This window comes from Leptosomus discolor, chromosome 16 (assembly GCF_034619465.1).
Source record: "Leptosomus discolor isolate bLepDis1 chromosome 16, bLepDis1.hap2, whole genome shotgun sequence".
Lineage (NCBI taxonomy): Eukaryota > Metazoa > Chordata > Aves > Leptosomiformes > Leptosomidae > Leptosomus > Leptosomus discolor.
This window is the reverse complement of record NC_141406.1, coordinates 216,787-230,547: the sequence shown is the minus strand read 5'-3', so window position 1 is coordinate 230,547 and position 13,761 is coordinate 216,787. Positions and strand designations below refer to the sequence as shown.

Sequence of the window (13,761 nt, the reverse complement as noted above, 5' to 3'; positions counted from 1 at the left end):
TCTTCCCAGTGGTGCCCAGTGATAGGGGAAGGTACAATGAGCCAAAACCGGAGCACAGGAGGTTCCCTTTGGCCACCAGGAAACACCTTCATACCGTGCAGGTCAAGCGCCAGCGCAGGGAGGCTCCATCCTTGGAGCTCCCCAACATGTCACCGGACGCGGTGTGAGCCATGAGGCAGCTTCGGCGGGGGCTGGATGAGACGGTGACTCTGTGACCGGCACCGCGCACGGCAGCTGTGGGCACGGGCACGACACCCGCATGCACACGGGGGCACACGGGGGCACACACAAGGTGGGTGGGCAGCCGCCTGCCTGCGCCCCGCTACCCAGACACCCGCCCGTGCCCCGCTGCCCTGTGGGGTCTGCACTGGCACGGGCTGGGGCTGCCCAGCGGGGGAGGCCTGTCCCGGGGGTGTCCGGGCGGGGGGTGCCCAGGGAGGGGGTGCGCGGGCAGCGGGCGCATGGGGCGGGGTGCCGGGGATCGGGGGGCGGGGGGTGCCCGCGGCAGGGGGTGCCGGGGACGGAGGTGCAGAGGAAGGGAGGTGCCCGGGCCAGGGCGGGGCGGGGCGGGGCCGGCGCGGCCGAATCAGCGCTGAGTCCGCCGCCGGGAGCGGGCTTAAAAAGGCGGGCGCGGGGCGCGGGTGCGGGCGCGCGGCGCCGCGGGATGTGGGTGCGCGCGGTCCTGGCTTGCGCGGCGGTGTGCGCGTGCGCACGCGCCTGGCCCGGCGGCGCCGTGTGCGCGCAGCGGGCGACGAGCGCGGGGGACGCGCGGTACATGGCCTTCCTGAGCGCCGGCCCCGGCCCCGGCCCGGCCGCGCTGGTGGAGAGCGCCTGGACCGGGCGCGGCCGCCTCCGCGCCTGCTGGGCCCGCCGTGACCCGCGCCTGGCCCGCGCCTTCCGCGCTGCGTGCGCCCGCCGCCCGCCCGCCGCCCCCAGTGCCGCGCTGCGGCGGGACCTGGCCGCGCTCTGGCGGCGCCGCGCAGCCTGCGCCGACCCCGCGCCGCCGGGAGGGCGCCGCCGGCGGGGCTGGACGCTGCCGGGCACGCTGTGGTGCGGAGCCGGGGACTCGGCGGGGAACGCCAGCGAGCTGGGTACGGGGGCTGGGGCGGGGGCGCGGGCACAGCGCATCCCCCCGGCGGGGCCGCGCTCACCGGCGCTGCCCGCAGGTCTCTTCCGCGGCCCCGACCGGTGCTGCCGGGAGCACGACCAGTGCTCGGCGCAGATCGCGGCGCTGCAGTTCAACTACGGCATCCGCAACTACCGCCTGCACACAGTCTCCCACTGCGACTGCGATGCCAGGTGCGCGGGGGCGGGGGGACACGGACGCACCGGGGGGCCGGGCCGGGGGGAACGCACCGGGGGGCCGTCGGGCCGCTTACCGCCCCCGTCTGCCGCGCAGGTTCCGGCAGTGCCTGCTGGCCCTCAACGACACCGTCTCTAACATCATCGGCGTTACCTTCTTCAACCTGCTGGAAGTGCCGTGCTTCGTGCTGGAGGAGAGCGAGGAGTGCATCCAGTGGCGCTGGTGGGGGGGGTGAGTGCCCCGGGGGGGGGTTCCCCCCGTCGCTGCCGCAGCCCCCAGCGTGCCCTGCCTGGCTGCGCCACCGGCCGTGGCGGGGCTGGTGCGAGGAGCCTCACGGCCCGTTGTGCCCCCAGGTGTGAGCGTTACGGCACGGTGCCCCTGGCCAGGATGGTGCAGCAGAGTCAGTACCAGCACGGCCCGCCTGCGGAGGAGAGGGGTAGCCCCGCTGGGCGGCCCCCGGGCGAGGGAAGGAAGCCCTCCAGAGCAGGGCGCAGGCGGCTCCGCCAGGGACTGGGGCAAAACCCCGGGTTCCGCCAGGCACGGAAGCCTGCGGCAGCCCAGCTGTCACAGGGCCCGGGTACCTTGTCCCCTTCGTCCTCCGGGGACAAGACTGAGCCCAGGACCAAGCACCCAGCAGCGCAGCAGGCACCAGAGCCCGGCCGCCCACCAGCGGTGACCGTGTTGGAACAGAACCTCGCTGGAGGAAGGCGAGCACCCGGCGGAGCCCAGCGCAGGGCTGCGGGCTCAGCGCACCCCGCCTGCCCGGCGCACCCTCGGGATGGCGGCACCGGAGCCAGCCTGGCCGCAGAGGGGTGCAGAGCCACCCCGGTGCCCACCCTGGAGGGGCACAGGCAGCAAGGTGAGCCGGTGCTGGGGGCAGAGCGTGCACTGCCGCTTGGGTGTCCAAAGGCCTCGGCCCGCTTGGGTTGTGTGCTGGGGGTGCCCCTCACTGTGCCATCCCCTCAGGCCCGGGCAGAGCGTGCCGGTGCTACAGGCACCTGGGTAAGTGCCAGCACCAGATCGCACCCCACGAGGTGAAGTACCAGCTGCACAACGGGGGCGCCAGGACACTCTTCCACTGCAACTGCACTCGCAGGTGCGTGTCCGGGAGGAAAAGGCAGGGCTTCTCCCGCCATCGCAGGGCACTGCCTGCATATAGTTTGGGGTCAGAAGAGGTGGGACCCAGCAGGATGGCCACCCTGGCCAGCAGCTGCTGACCACTGCCCTGCTGTGCCCGCAGGCTGGCACGGTACCTGCGCAGGGCGAGGGACCTCAGTGACGCAGAGGTGGCTGTCCTGGCTGACCACATCACCACAGACTGCTTTGTTCTGGAACCGACCTCTGACTGCAGCCCGGGCGAGGGGTCGCAGCACAAGTGAGTGCAGAGGGTCAAGGGAAGAAGGTGGCCTGTGTGGGGCTTTATCCCCTGCACGGGCAGGAGGGATGGCCTGGCAGGGCTGGGTGCTCTCCTGCAGCCTTGATACAAAGCTGGCAGCGTGAGCATTGTTCCTCTGCTCTGCTGTGCCACAAGCAGGGTTGGGGTAGAAGGCAATGGATGTCGGTGCTGTGGTGTTACGCTGGTGGTCATGGCTTTGGTTCTCCGGCAGCTGTATCACAGTGACCCGGGCTGTGCTACTACCTGCACGGCATCTCAAAAAGATACTGAGGCGCTGGGGTCCTCCACACGTGACCTCAAAGACCGAGCATCTAGACTGGAAGACACAGACCAGTGCTGGCACCCTTTACGAGCGCTGCCTGCGGCTGGCCTTGGAGCAGAAGCTGGGTGCTCAGCCTCACACATTGCCCCGGTGAAGGCCGAGCAGCACTGCCTCGTGCGGGGAGGAAGACATGCTGTGCAGCAGCCACGGAGTGGAGCTGCTTGATTGCTGGTCCTTGACACAAGGGATGGCACTGAGCATGGCTGCTGGCATCACTGCATGGAGCTGGGGGGCCACAGCTGGAGCAGGGGCTGGCAGAGACACTGCAAAGCCTCTCAAGGAGCTGTGGCTGCCATCTGTAAGCATCAAAGCAAGGGGAAAAGGAGAACCCCACCATCTTCCTTCCCTGGTGTGCCCTGAGGCAGGGGAGGATGCTTTGGCCATTGGATCCCCCACGCAGAGGGCATGGAAGGACTCCCCATCCCTGACTTTGTGCTCCTTCAGCTGGCAACCTGAGCAGGGTGGTCTGACTGACCCCCTTCCCCTGGGAGGGGGGATGCAGGGAGGGCTGGAGCCTGTGCTGGCTCCCAGCCCAGGAGCAAGGCCGGGGGGGTGGCAGGCAGGGCCTGGCCCAGGGCTCTGCCCTGGGGAGGGGGGGGTCAGTCCCTGTGTGCAGCAGAAGAGAAATAAAGGGTGGTCTGAGCATGGTGTGCAGTGCCAGGGCTGAGCCTGCTGACCCCTGTTTGCACTGTCGTCCCCACCCCAGGGGCTGATCCTGCCCCCCTGCAGTAAGCACAGTGCAGCTAGGGTGGGCAGGATGGTTTATTTTGTCGCTTGCACTACGTCCGAGGCTGAGGCACAGTGGTAGCAGCAGGGAAGGAGCAAGCTTTGATCTCAAGGGTACCCTGGGGTGGTCCTCACTCTATGCCCATCGTCATTGCTGCCAGAGCCCTGCCCTTGGCCTCCTGTCTCACCTTGGGTGCAAGGCCAGCACCCAGGAATTTCACAGGGGACTCCGACAGCACCAGCCAAGCTCTGCCCTCCCCTGTGCCACCTCCCAGGCCCAGGGTGGCAGCTTGGGCTGGGGGGAGCAGGAGGAGGCCCCTACCTGCCAGGCACACAACGGGGGTGATGAGTCACTGCAATAAATAAGGGAGAGGGGTGTCTCAGCAGGAAAGTGGCAGAGGAAAGCACACAGCAAGCGCGCTACAGGGAGGAGGGAGGGGGCCACTGCATCAGCGACCCATGGCACAGCTATGGCTGTCCAGCTGTTGGGGGCTGCTCCCCTCCTTTGGGGAGCTGCTGCAGCCTGGGGGGCTGGTGGGGCTCATCCTTTGGCAGGGGTAGCCCTGGTCTGCACTCTCCCTCCACCGGCCCATGGCCTGGTCGATCATCTCCAGGCGCAGCGCGGGCAGCAGGCCCAGGTTCCTGGGGTCAGCTCTGGCCAGGGGGTTGTCAGCAGAGACACGCCGGGGGCCACCCTGCTCCCGCACAGTCTGGTAGAAGGAGCTGCCCTCCTGGCTGTCAGCTGCCCACCCTGGCTCCTTGGCTTTGGCTCCACGGCACCCCAACTCCTCCTGGGGCAGGTGGATGGTGGGGATGTCCCCGGTGAGGCTGCGGCGGCTCCGGGGTGAGGGGCTGCGGCTCGTACCCCTGTCCCGGCTCGATGGCCGCAGGATGAGGCCCTGAAACTTGGCCAGGCTGGGGCTTCGGCTCCTGTGCCGTTTCATCTTGCCCGGGCTGGGGCTCCGGGATTTGGGGGCCAGCAGGACAAGGGTGCTGTCATCCTCCTCTTCTGAGCTGCTGCCCGAGCTGTCCGTAGGGCTGCTGCCCTCCTCGGACCTGGGCAAGGATATCTGCACCCCTGCATCAGCACTGCCGGCTGATCCTCACAGGGGGCTGTGGGCTACCACAGCGGCTGGCCTCTGCCAGCTGAGCACCCCTACCCAACATCCCCCCTCCATCCCTCAGCCCCTCGCCCTGGCCTCTTGCCTGTGCTGACCTGGAAGGGCTCAGTCACGCCGGCGATGCTGCTGGAGGTGTTGCTGTAGTAGCCGAGGATGTACTCGCCTTTCCCCTTGGGCAGCGCCTCCTCCGAGAACATCACCTGCAGCCCAGAGACAGGTGACGGGCACCAGGCCTGGGCACAGCGGTGTGCCCTCCCACCGCCAACCCCAGCTGAGAACAGAAATTCCCCGGTGCCAGCGCAGTGGGGCTGCCCGAGGCTCAGCACCAGGCAGTAAGGAGGTGCCCTCCTGCGCCATCAGGGGCACAAAGGGGCTATTGTCACACACCCACCCCCCCCCCCCGACTGGGGCCCAGCAAGACAGCAAGGCTGGCCCCAGCTCACCTGTGCACAGAGCTGCTTCTCGAGGCAGCGCTCTCCGTCATCGCTCCTGGCCCAGACGTAGGACACGTAGTCTTTAGGGTGCCGAAAGCCCACCTGTGTGCACGGACATGGGAAAAGAGGTGGTGGTGAGGCACATCAGCCCTACTCAGCCCTATCACCCACACCCAGCCCGAGTTCTCCTCTCACTCAGCACCCTCGCCCTGCACAGGGAGACCAAGAGCTGTCTTGCACCCACCCAGCAGTATCCTGGCCCCCAGCCCCTGGGAGTGTGGGGCTTTGGACCCCGTGGGGCCCACAGAGCAGGAGAAGAAAGGAATTGCTGGATCTGAGCCTCTGAAAGCAGGGCCAAATCCTGCTGCCAAGGGCCAGGGCTTCCCAGGGGAAGGGAGAGCACAAGTCCATGCCATGCACCCGTGTCCACTGTTGGGGGGTTAGCTCAGAAGGGACCCCGCAGTGCTCTGCAGTGCTCCCCACTCCCTCTGGCCCCAGCAGCCCCCAAGCCCCTACCCGGTAGAGTCCTATCCAGTCCCAGGAGCTCCGGTGGAAGCCAGCAGCCATCTTGTACCTGACCACTGCTTGCTCAGGCCTGCTCCATTCGTCAGCCACATAAATCTCAACCGGCGGCTTGTCTGTCTTGGAAGCAAACTGTCAGACACGTACATGGTGAGCAAAGGCAAGCCAACGAGAGCTGCCCCTGCTGCCCATCTAGGGCTGGGCCCTCCCGCATACACCAACAGCAGCAAGACAGCTAAGCTTGCCAAACAAAAATAAAACGAGCCACACAGACCCCACCATACCCTGCACACACTAGCTGGGCATCTCACCCCCGTAGCTCCTGCCCACACGCCCCATGGGCCCGGACAGCACTCACCTGCACTGCAAAGATGGCAGCCACCGGCTTGTGGTCGCTGACGGTGTACTCCATGTGGCTGCAGTAGCAGAGCTGGCTCACCGACAGGATGCCCCGGCTGGGCCGGCGCCCGCCTGCGCTAAGCCCAAGACTGGGAGATTTGATCTTCCAGAGGATGCGGTCGGTCCAGGCAGGTTTTCGCTTCTTGGCACTGCGGGGCACAGAGGGGCATCTCTTCCCTGGCAGGGGGCAGTGGGCTCTACCCCAAACTGCCTCCCCCGGCACTACAGCACGCGCGGGCAGGGGATGCAGCTCGTCTCGGCACACAGCTCAGTGCAGCTGCAGGGACAGACCTGCACTGGCACCAGCACAACAATTACGTCCCAGCCTGCCATCCCCAGTCCAGCCCGTGCCTGCCCCAGCACGACTCACTCCATCCATCCACACCAGCATCAGCCTCTGCCCCACCAGCAGGAGCCCCCACCCTGGCTCCGTGCCCCACCACCTCCACATCCCTCAGCCATGCCACCCGCTCCCAGGCCCAGCACACGCTTGAGCTCTGCTCTCCTACCTGCTGTCGTACTTGTTGGTGCCCACATCAAACTTGAAGGTGGGTGGAAAGTTCAGGGGTCCCTCCTGAAAGCCGCTGAGGACAGGCCAGGTGCTCTTGGCAATGTTCAGCTGTGGGAAAGAGAGCAAGTCAGGGAGTGGCCAGACCCCCTCTGCAAGTCCTCAAGACCTCTTCACGCTCATCCCTGTCCTACTGCTGCCAGCCCCACACAGATCCCAGGGTTTGTCCATGCCATGCAAGCAGCAAGTCCATAGACCCAGTTCCCCCAGCTCTTCGTAGCACACTGGTAAAGGAAGAATGTGCCCAGCTCCAAGAAAGACCATCCTGGGACCGCATTGCTTCCCTGGAGAGCCAGGGCCCTTTGTGCCCCACGAGCAGCAAGGGGACACGCCCTGCCTCACAGCTGCACAGGCAGTTTCGGCAAGGGCCGAACACCCCTCGCAGCATGGCTGAGGGTCAGCAGCGCGCTCGTCCCTCGCACCTGGTCCTTCTCCCAGAGCTGGCTCAGGATGTTGCTGTCGATGGCGTACTTCACAAAGCGGATGTCGAGGCTCTCGATGCGGAAGTTGAGGTCCCCGAACCAGAACACGAGGCTGTAGGTGGGAGGGAGGGTGACGGGCTGGAAGGGCCGAGGCTACCAGAGCCAGGCAGCACAGCAGGGGGAAAACGTCCTCAGCCTGCGGGCGGCCTCAGCCTGCGGCATGGGCCATCCTGGGAGTACCAGTGCAGGTCAGCACGCAGCTGGTGGCATGGCCAGCTGCCAGCCCTGTCAGGATTCCTCAGGTAGGACCAAGCATCATTAACCCCATGGGCCTGACTTCCCTGAGCAGAAATTGAGGGTGGAAATTTCCACTGTGAGGCACCCAGAGTCAGACCACACAGCCAAGGCACGAGGGCAGAGCCAGGCCCTGCACCTCACCGATCCCCAACCCCAACAGCACCAGGATGGCAGGAGCTGCCCCAGGGGAGACCAACAAGCCCTCTTAAAACCTACCCCCCACCATGCCAGGTCCCCACCAGGCCATGGGACAATTTTGCAGCTCTGCAGGCAAGACCCCACCTCCAAGCTGTACTGGGAATCCAGGGGACAGACTCCAGACCCTATCTAGAGGGGGCCAAGGACGGGGGCTGGCACTAGAGCCCTGGCCCAGACTGGGGAGTGAAGCGGTGGGGTACACACTCATGGTCCAGGATGCCGCTGGCCACACGCCCATCAAACTGCTGCATGTGCAGTATGGTGGCAAAGTCCTCCTTGCGCTGCTCCGCCTTCTCCAGGTGTGCTGGCAGGTGGCAGTTCAGGAAGCAGACCATGTGGCCGAAGATGGAGAGACGAACGCTCACCCCACCCTTGTTGCCCTGCACCAAGAGGATCCCATGACTCCTTGGGAAGCCAGCCACTTGCCACCTCCCCCAGGGCCACACTCACCCAGTAGCCTCCCAATCCCGTCCTCGTGCAGTCTGTCTGTATGTCCTGCAGGAAGGGGAGGTGGTAGTACTTGGCAAAAACCAGTAGGATCACACCTTGCATCCGCACCGTGCTGACCTGGAATGGGACCAGGGGCTGAAGCAGGATGGTAGCCACAGCAGAGCCCGTAGGAGCAGGAACAGCTTCCCCCACCTCCAGGCTACAGGGGCAGCACCTCCATCCTTTACATGCCCCCCATCTTGCAGATGACCAACAGCACATTTAGCTCAGAGAACCACGCACACCCTCCTGAACACTGACAGCAGAGATGAGCCTGAGCATTGCCGGGCCTACGCACACTCTGGGGCAAGCACCCTGGGGAGCTGAACCTGCCCTGGGACCCGCAGGCTGCTGCCAGAAGCACAGGCTTGCTCCCACATTCACCTCCTCACCCTGAGGCACCACAGCAGGCAACAAGAAGCATCCCCAAAGCACCACGGGGGAAGCCTAAGGCACAGGAAAGGGAGTAGGGTGGCACAAGCTAGACAGCTCACTGGTGAGATGCACCACTAGCCCTCAGGGCAGCCCCCACACGCCACTTGGACAGCAGCACACTGTCCCCTCCAGCACACTGTCCCCTCCAGCACACTGTCCCCTCCAGCACACTGTCCCCTCCAGCACACTGTCCCCTCCAGCACACTGTCCCCCTGCACCTCCTCCCTCTGTCCCTGCAGTCCAACTCTCTCTCCCCACGGTCCACCTTCCTGGAAGGCCGAGAGGGAACACCAGCTGCCCAGCCCCCTTGGGACCTCCTTACCAGGATGAAGTGGAAGGGGCTCAGCACATCCATGAAGAGCTCGCTCCACTGATCTGTGAAGAGGGCATCCTTCAGGCGCTTGTTTATCTTAGAGTTCACCTCTTGCAGCCTGGGAGGAAAGGGACAGGTCCCTCAGCCACACCAGGAAGGTGTCCGTGCCCCAGCTAGCGAGCGCTCTGTGGGAACGGTGCCAAAGCACAGTGCAGGGGAGTAGGGCCAGGGTGGGAAGGGCAGTTCAAGAGAGGACTCTGGGTTTAGAGCACAAAGCAGCCATGTCCTTGCTCCAGCAATGCTGGGCCACGTGCTAGCAGAAGGCACAAGTGGCCCTGAACCCACGAGGCCTTGGCCCTTCTTAAAGCAGGAGTTGTTCAGCTGCACAGGGCTGGGCAGCCATCTAAAGCCTATCTCTAGGTGCAAGAGGGGCTTGGGGGACATTTCAGCTGCGTTGGTCTCTACAGAGAAGCCAGGTCTCACCAGTACTTCAGCACAGGGTGTCCAGACGCACCCTAGCCACCAAGCTCAGGGCAGCGGCAAACAGAAGGTTAATAGTGCTCCTCCGGGCTCAGCAATTAGTGAAGAGAGGGAAGGAGAACATCCACAGAGAGAATGGCAGAATCAGGAAATGTCTTGTCCAAAAATATCAAGTGCCCGGGGCACACAAAGAGGTCAGAGGAAGGACGAAGCCAGGCAGAGACGCCCTGGAGGTACGGAGCAGCAGGACACCCTGTCCTGGCCAGGACACAGTCCCAGCAAGTCCCGTGCTGACAGCTACACCCCCTACCACATCACCCAGGCTCGGGTCCACCTCCACAGCCCCATCCCAATGGTCTGCAAGGCTGAGGGGACCAGGAGACTGGCTCCAACACGGTATTGTAGCCTCAGCCTTACACTGCTTGCCCGGGGGCGAGGAGCACTCCAGGAGGTTCCCTGGGAGGCAGATCCAGCTCTTCCACCTCTGCCTACGGGCAGAGGCTGCTTCTCGCTCCCTGTGTGAGGACACCAGCGTGTCCCTGGTCTTAGCAGGAATCCACACACACCACAGCAAACCCTGAGGGACCAGTTTGCCCTTAGACTGGCAGAGCTTGTCTCACCAGCCACATCAATAAAGCCTCACCACACCAACGTGGCGCTGCCCTGCCAGCACTTAAGTGTTGCCAGGGGCACAGAGCCAATCCAGCTGCGAGAGAAGAGCAGATTTTGTGCCCTTGAGCCTTGCATACCACAGGCAAAAGCTGAGAGAAGGAAAACGCTCCCAGAAGACTCTGGCAAGGAAGTTAAATGCCCCCACAGACCTGACCCCAAGGTTGCCAGGGCTCATGGCAAGAGCAGCGCTTGCCAAGGCCCAGCTCTGCACAGCACAGCCAGCTACAGGCTCTGCAAGGGTTCCAGGCTACTGAGGATTCAAGTGTTTTGGTTCCTCTTCAGACTCCCATGTTACCAGGAGCTGATCCTGCAGCATCTTTTCTGATGTTTTACTGCTTGTGATGCGCACGCCTCCCTGCTCACCATGCCCCAGGGAGGCTGGGGCTGCAGCTCTTCCATTCCCCACCCCCCAGGGCTACAGGGATCCTCCAGAAAGGGGCACAGGAGGGCAGGGGTGGGGGCCCTGCTCCTCATCCTCTTACCCAATGGCGATCATGTCTGCATCATTTGTCTCGCCTGTGTTGAGGTGCAGCAGGGATGTCACATCATTCGGGGGCATGGCTGTGCCCACGTTCCAGGTGACCACTGTAATGCTTGGGAGGACAAAGGAAGAACAGGCTAACGCTGGGGCTCAGGGGTGTTCCCTGTCGCCATCCCCCCCCACATTCAGCCCCCAGCTCCACACAGAAATGGCCACAGCCAAAGCTTCGCCAGGGCACGTACACCAGGTCCTCAACTTCTGCTGGATGGAAACAGGTCCTTGCCTCTAAATTCCCCCCATTCCTCGGCACGTGGCAATTCCCGCTGCACCCCAAGCCCCAGTGAAATTCCAGCAAGCAGCACAAAGAGCCCTCGTTTTCATCACCACCGACTGACACAGGGAGGCTAGCACAGCAGGCAGCCTGCAAGACAGGGTGTCCCCGGAAAACCACTTCCCCTCCCTTCCCCAAGAATCACGCATTCCTCGGGCTCTGGGGAAAAAGGACCCGGATCGCAGCCCCCCGATTCTGCCCCAGAGCACAGCCAGCCCCAAGGGCCGGGGCACCGCATGTGACAGCAGCGCTGCAAGCCCCGCAGCGGTGTCCTTCACCGGAGCGAAGCCACCCCCAGTCACAACACATTAACGCCGTTACGCAGCAAGCACCAGCAGCCCGGGGCTCTTCGGGCAGCGCTAGGACGAGCCTCGGTCACAGGGAGCTCGTTTCAACAGCAAGGGAGGGCAGTGCCGCGCCATCTCCAGAGCTGGGGACAGCGGGGGCAGATGGCACCCGTTCTCCTGCCCAGACAGCGACCGTTGGGCATCCTCCCGCCCCCCCGCCAGCGAAACCTCCTTGTCCGCAGCCACTCATCCCAAACCTCCCCCAGCTGAGCACCACCCACACCTGGAAGAAACGGGCAACTCCAGCCCACGGGAGGCTCCGCTCGCTGCCCCACAGCCAGAGCAGCTCCGGCCCGGCATCGCTCCCCCCCCACAGCGACGCCCGCTCACCGGAACGAGCCGTCCTCTGGGACTCTTCCCGAGCAGCCCGGCAGCGTGTCGCAGGGGTCGCTGGAGCTTGGCAGGCCGATGGACCTCCCGAAAAGGGAGAGCTCGTCCGGCTCCGGTTTGGAGAGGGCTGCGGGCTTGGCCAGGCCCACCCGCCCGCCGGCGATGAATTCGCTGGAGACGGCTTTGGGCAGACCGGTGGCCCTGGGCGAGGAGCTGGCCCAGGCCGAGATGTGGTCGCTGGACTCCGCCTTGGGGAGCATCTCCCGCCGCTCGCCGGGCAGCGGCTGCCCGGGGGCAGCGTGCTCCAGGGGACCGAGCTCGGGGCCGGCGGGCCGGCTGGACGCCAGGCCGGGGGCTGCCGGGGACTGCACGGCCGGGCGGGGCGGCGGGGCGCCCGGGCTAGGGGGCAGCAGGGCCGGCAGCGGAAAGGCGTGGGGCCCGCCGGCCCCCTCAGGCGGGGTCCGGCCAACCTCCATCGGCAGCGGCTGGGCGGCCCGGCCTGGGACGCGCTCTTCGGGCCCGCCGCGCTGCGCCCCGCCGGGCCGCGGGCAGCCGTAGGGGAAGGGGTCGCAGGCGGCGTCCGGCCGGGAGCTCCTGCGGGCGCCCGCGCCGCCGCCGAGGTAAGGCGCCGCCGGGACCCCGCCGTCGGGCAGCGGCCGGGCCGAGCCCCCGGGGCCGAAGGGCGCCGGCCGCGCGAGGGAGGCGGCGGGCGCGGTGCCCCGCGGGGGGCCGGGCCAGAGCCCCGAGGCGGCGGCCGAGCCCTGGTCCGCGCTGCCGCGCCGGGCCGGCTCCATCGGCGGGAGACCCGAGCGAGCGGCACCGGGCCCGGCCCCGCCCGCACCTGCCGCCCCACCCGGCGGCGGCGCCGCGCGCCCCGTGACGTCAGCACTCCCCACCACCTGCGCGACGCCTTAAAGGCGCAGGAGCGGCACGACCGACACCGCCCCGCCCCGCGCGCACCTGCCGCTGCCCCGCCCCGCTCATGTGACGGGCCGTGCCCCGCCCCCTCTCTCGGACACCCCCCGCCCCCCCCCCCCCCCGCCGGCGCGAGGAGCGGAGGGCGCGCCCGCCACGGGCTCTGGGACGGGGCCGCCCCTGCGCGTGCACGACTGTCCTGCGCGTGCACGACTGGCCTTGCATGTGCACGTGTGCCCGTTGCACATGCACGCCTGCCCTTGCGTGTCCAGGACTGCCTTTGCACGTGCATGCCTGCCCTTGTGCGTGCATTTCTGGACTTGAGTGTGCACGTTTGTCTTTGCATGTGCAAGTCTGCCCTGCCTGTGCAGGACTGCGCTTGCGTGTGCGTGTCTGCCCTTGCACATGCACATCTGGTCTTGTGTGTGCAAGTCTGTCCTCATGTGTGCACGACTGCCTTTGCACGTGCACATCTGGCGTTGCACGTTTACATCTGCCCTTGCACATGCACATCTGGCCTTGCATGGGCACGTCTGCCCTTGAGCGTGCATGTCTGCCCTGTGTGCGCAGGACTGCCCTTGCATGTGCACAACTGTCCTCAGTGTGCATGATTGCGCTTGCACATGCACGCCTGCCCTTGCACGTGCGCATCTGGCCTCGCGTGTGCAAGCCTGCCCCCGCGTGTGCAGGACGGCCCTTGTGTGAGGATCAGGGACATGTCTGCACAAAACCACAGCACCAGTTGCCCGGGCTGGTTCCAGTCCCACCGACCCCAGCAGCGACCAGCTGAGGGGGGGGGTTGCCCGCGCGGGGCGCTGGGGGTCCGGACGGGCCGGGGGTTCGGCAGGGAACGAGTTGCAGACCCGGGGGTCTCGGCAGAGCCGCGGCCCTGCCCCGCCCGGGGAAACCCGCAGGGCCTGAGCCCTCAACAGCGAGGGGGTCTCTGGGGGCGGGACTACGGGGCTCTGACAGAGAACGTCACCCAAAAGAAAAACTATTAAACAATTTCCCTCGAACAAGTCAAGGGCATCTGAACTTTTCAACTTCAGGAAACAGTGCGCAGGCTTCACTGCCTTATGAATATTAACTTCTCCGCCCAGGAGATGCATAATGATATGGTTATGAAGCAGACGGTGCGTGATGCAAAGGGGGTTGCGTGTTAAGGGGTAAATGTAGTGCGTGTAGCAGGGGGGTTGGGAAGTCTGTGCCTTCCTCGTACCGCAGCCAGCGGGGAGCTGGAGAGGGTCCTCTGCAGCCGGG

At 65.7% G+C, this 13,761-nt stretch overlaps 2 protein-coding genes across 3 annotated transcripts; one reads left to right on the top strand and one right to left on the bottom strand.

The window, feature by feature from the left end:
- Nucleotides 1–664: 664 nt before the first annotated feature.
- On the top strand, nucleotides 665–3,115 carry PLA2G3 (phospholipase A2 group III). The gene is made up of 7 exons (XM_086474387.1): nucleotides 665–1,091; nucleotides 1,167–1,299; nucleotides 1,400–1,534; nucleotides 1,657–2,162; nucleotides 2,270–2,399; nucleotides 2,544–2,678; nucleotides 2,911–3,115. Exons 1-7 carry the CDS (start codon nucleotides 665–667, stop codon nucleotides 3,113–3,115), a joined length of 1,671 nt encoding a protein of 556 aa, XP_086330513.1.
- A 1,081-nt stretch (nucleotides 3,116–4,196) lies between these two features.
- On the bottom strand, nucleotides 4,197–12,380 carry INPP5J (inositol polyphosphate-5-phosphatase J). Of its 2 annotated transcripts, XM_086474048.1 has the most exons (13): nucleotides 11,979–12,380; nucleotides 11,587–11,903; nucleotides 10,580–10,690; nucleotides 8,955–9,063; nucleotides 8,159–8,275; nucleotides 7,913–8,088; nucleotides 7,214–7,325; nucleotides 6,733–6,842; nucleotides 6,183–6,372; nucleotides 5,819–5,956; nucleotides 5,312–5,404; nucleotides 4,964–5,068; nucleotides 4,197–4,817 (listed from the first exon to the last, which is right to left on the bottom strand). In XM_086474048.1, exons 1-13 carry the CDS (start codon nucleotides 12,378–12,380, stop codon nucleotides 4,197–4,199), a joined length of 2,601 nt encoding a protein of 866 aa, XP_086330174.1. The 2 variants fall into 2 exon arrangements, with proteins under 2 accessions (XP_086330174.1, XP_086330173.1); XM_086474047.1 differs by having other exon boundaries at nucleotides 11,587–12,380.
- Nucleotides 12,381–13,761: the final 1,381 nt, after the last annotated feature.

Excerpts from the sequence above, each read along its gene's own strand:
- PLA2G3 (XM_086474387.1), top strand. The coding sequence starts at position 665 with ATGTGGGTGCGCGCGGTCCTGGCTTGCGCGGCGGTGTGCGCGTGCGCA. Across the intron at positions 1,300-1,399 it reads CACTGCGACTGCGATGCCAG|GTTCCGGCAGTGCCTGCTGG; the intron begins GTGCGCGGGGGC and ends TCTGCCGCGCAG. Across the intron at positions 2,163-2,269 it reads GGAGGGGCACAGGCAGCAAG|GCCCGGGCAGAGCGTGCCGG; the intron begins GTGAGCCGGTGC and ends CCATCCCCTCAG.
- INPP5J (XM_086474047.1), bottom strand. The coding sequence starts at position 12,380 with ATGGAGCCGGCCCGGCGCGGCAGCGCGGACCAGGGCTCGGCCGCCGCC. Across the intron at positions 10,691-11,586 it reads CCAGAGGACGGCTCGTTCCG|CATTACAGTGGTCACCTGGA; the intron begins GTGAGCGGGCGT and ends TGTCCTCCCAAG. Across the intron at positions 8,276-8,954 it reads GCCCCTTCCACTTCATCCTG|GTCAGCACGGTGCGGATGCA; the intron begins GTAAGGAGGTCC and ends GTCCCATTCCAG.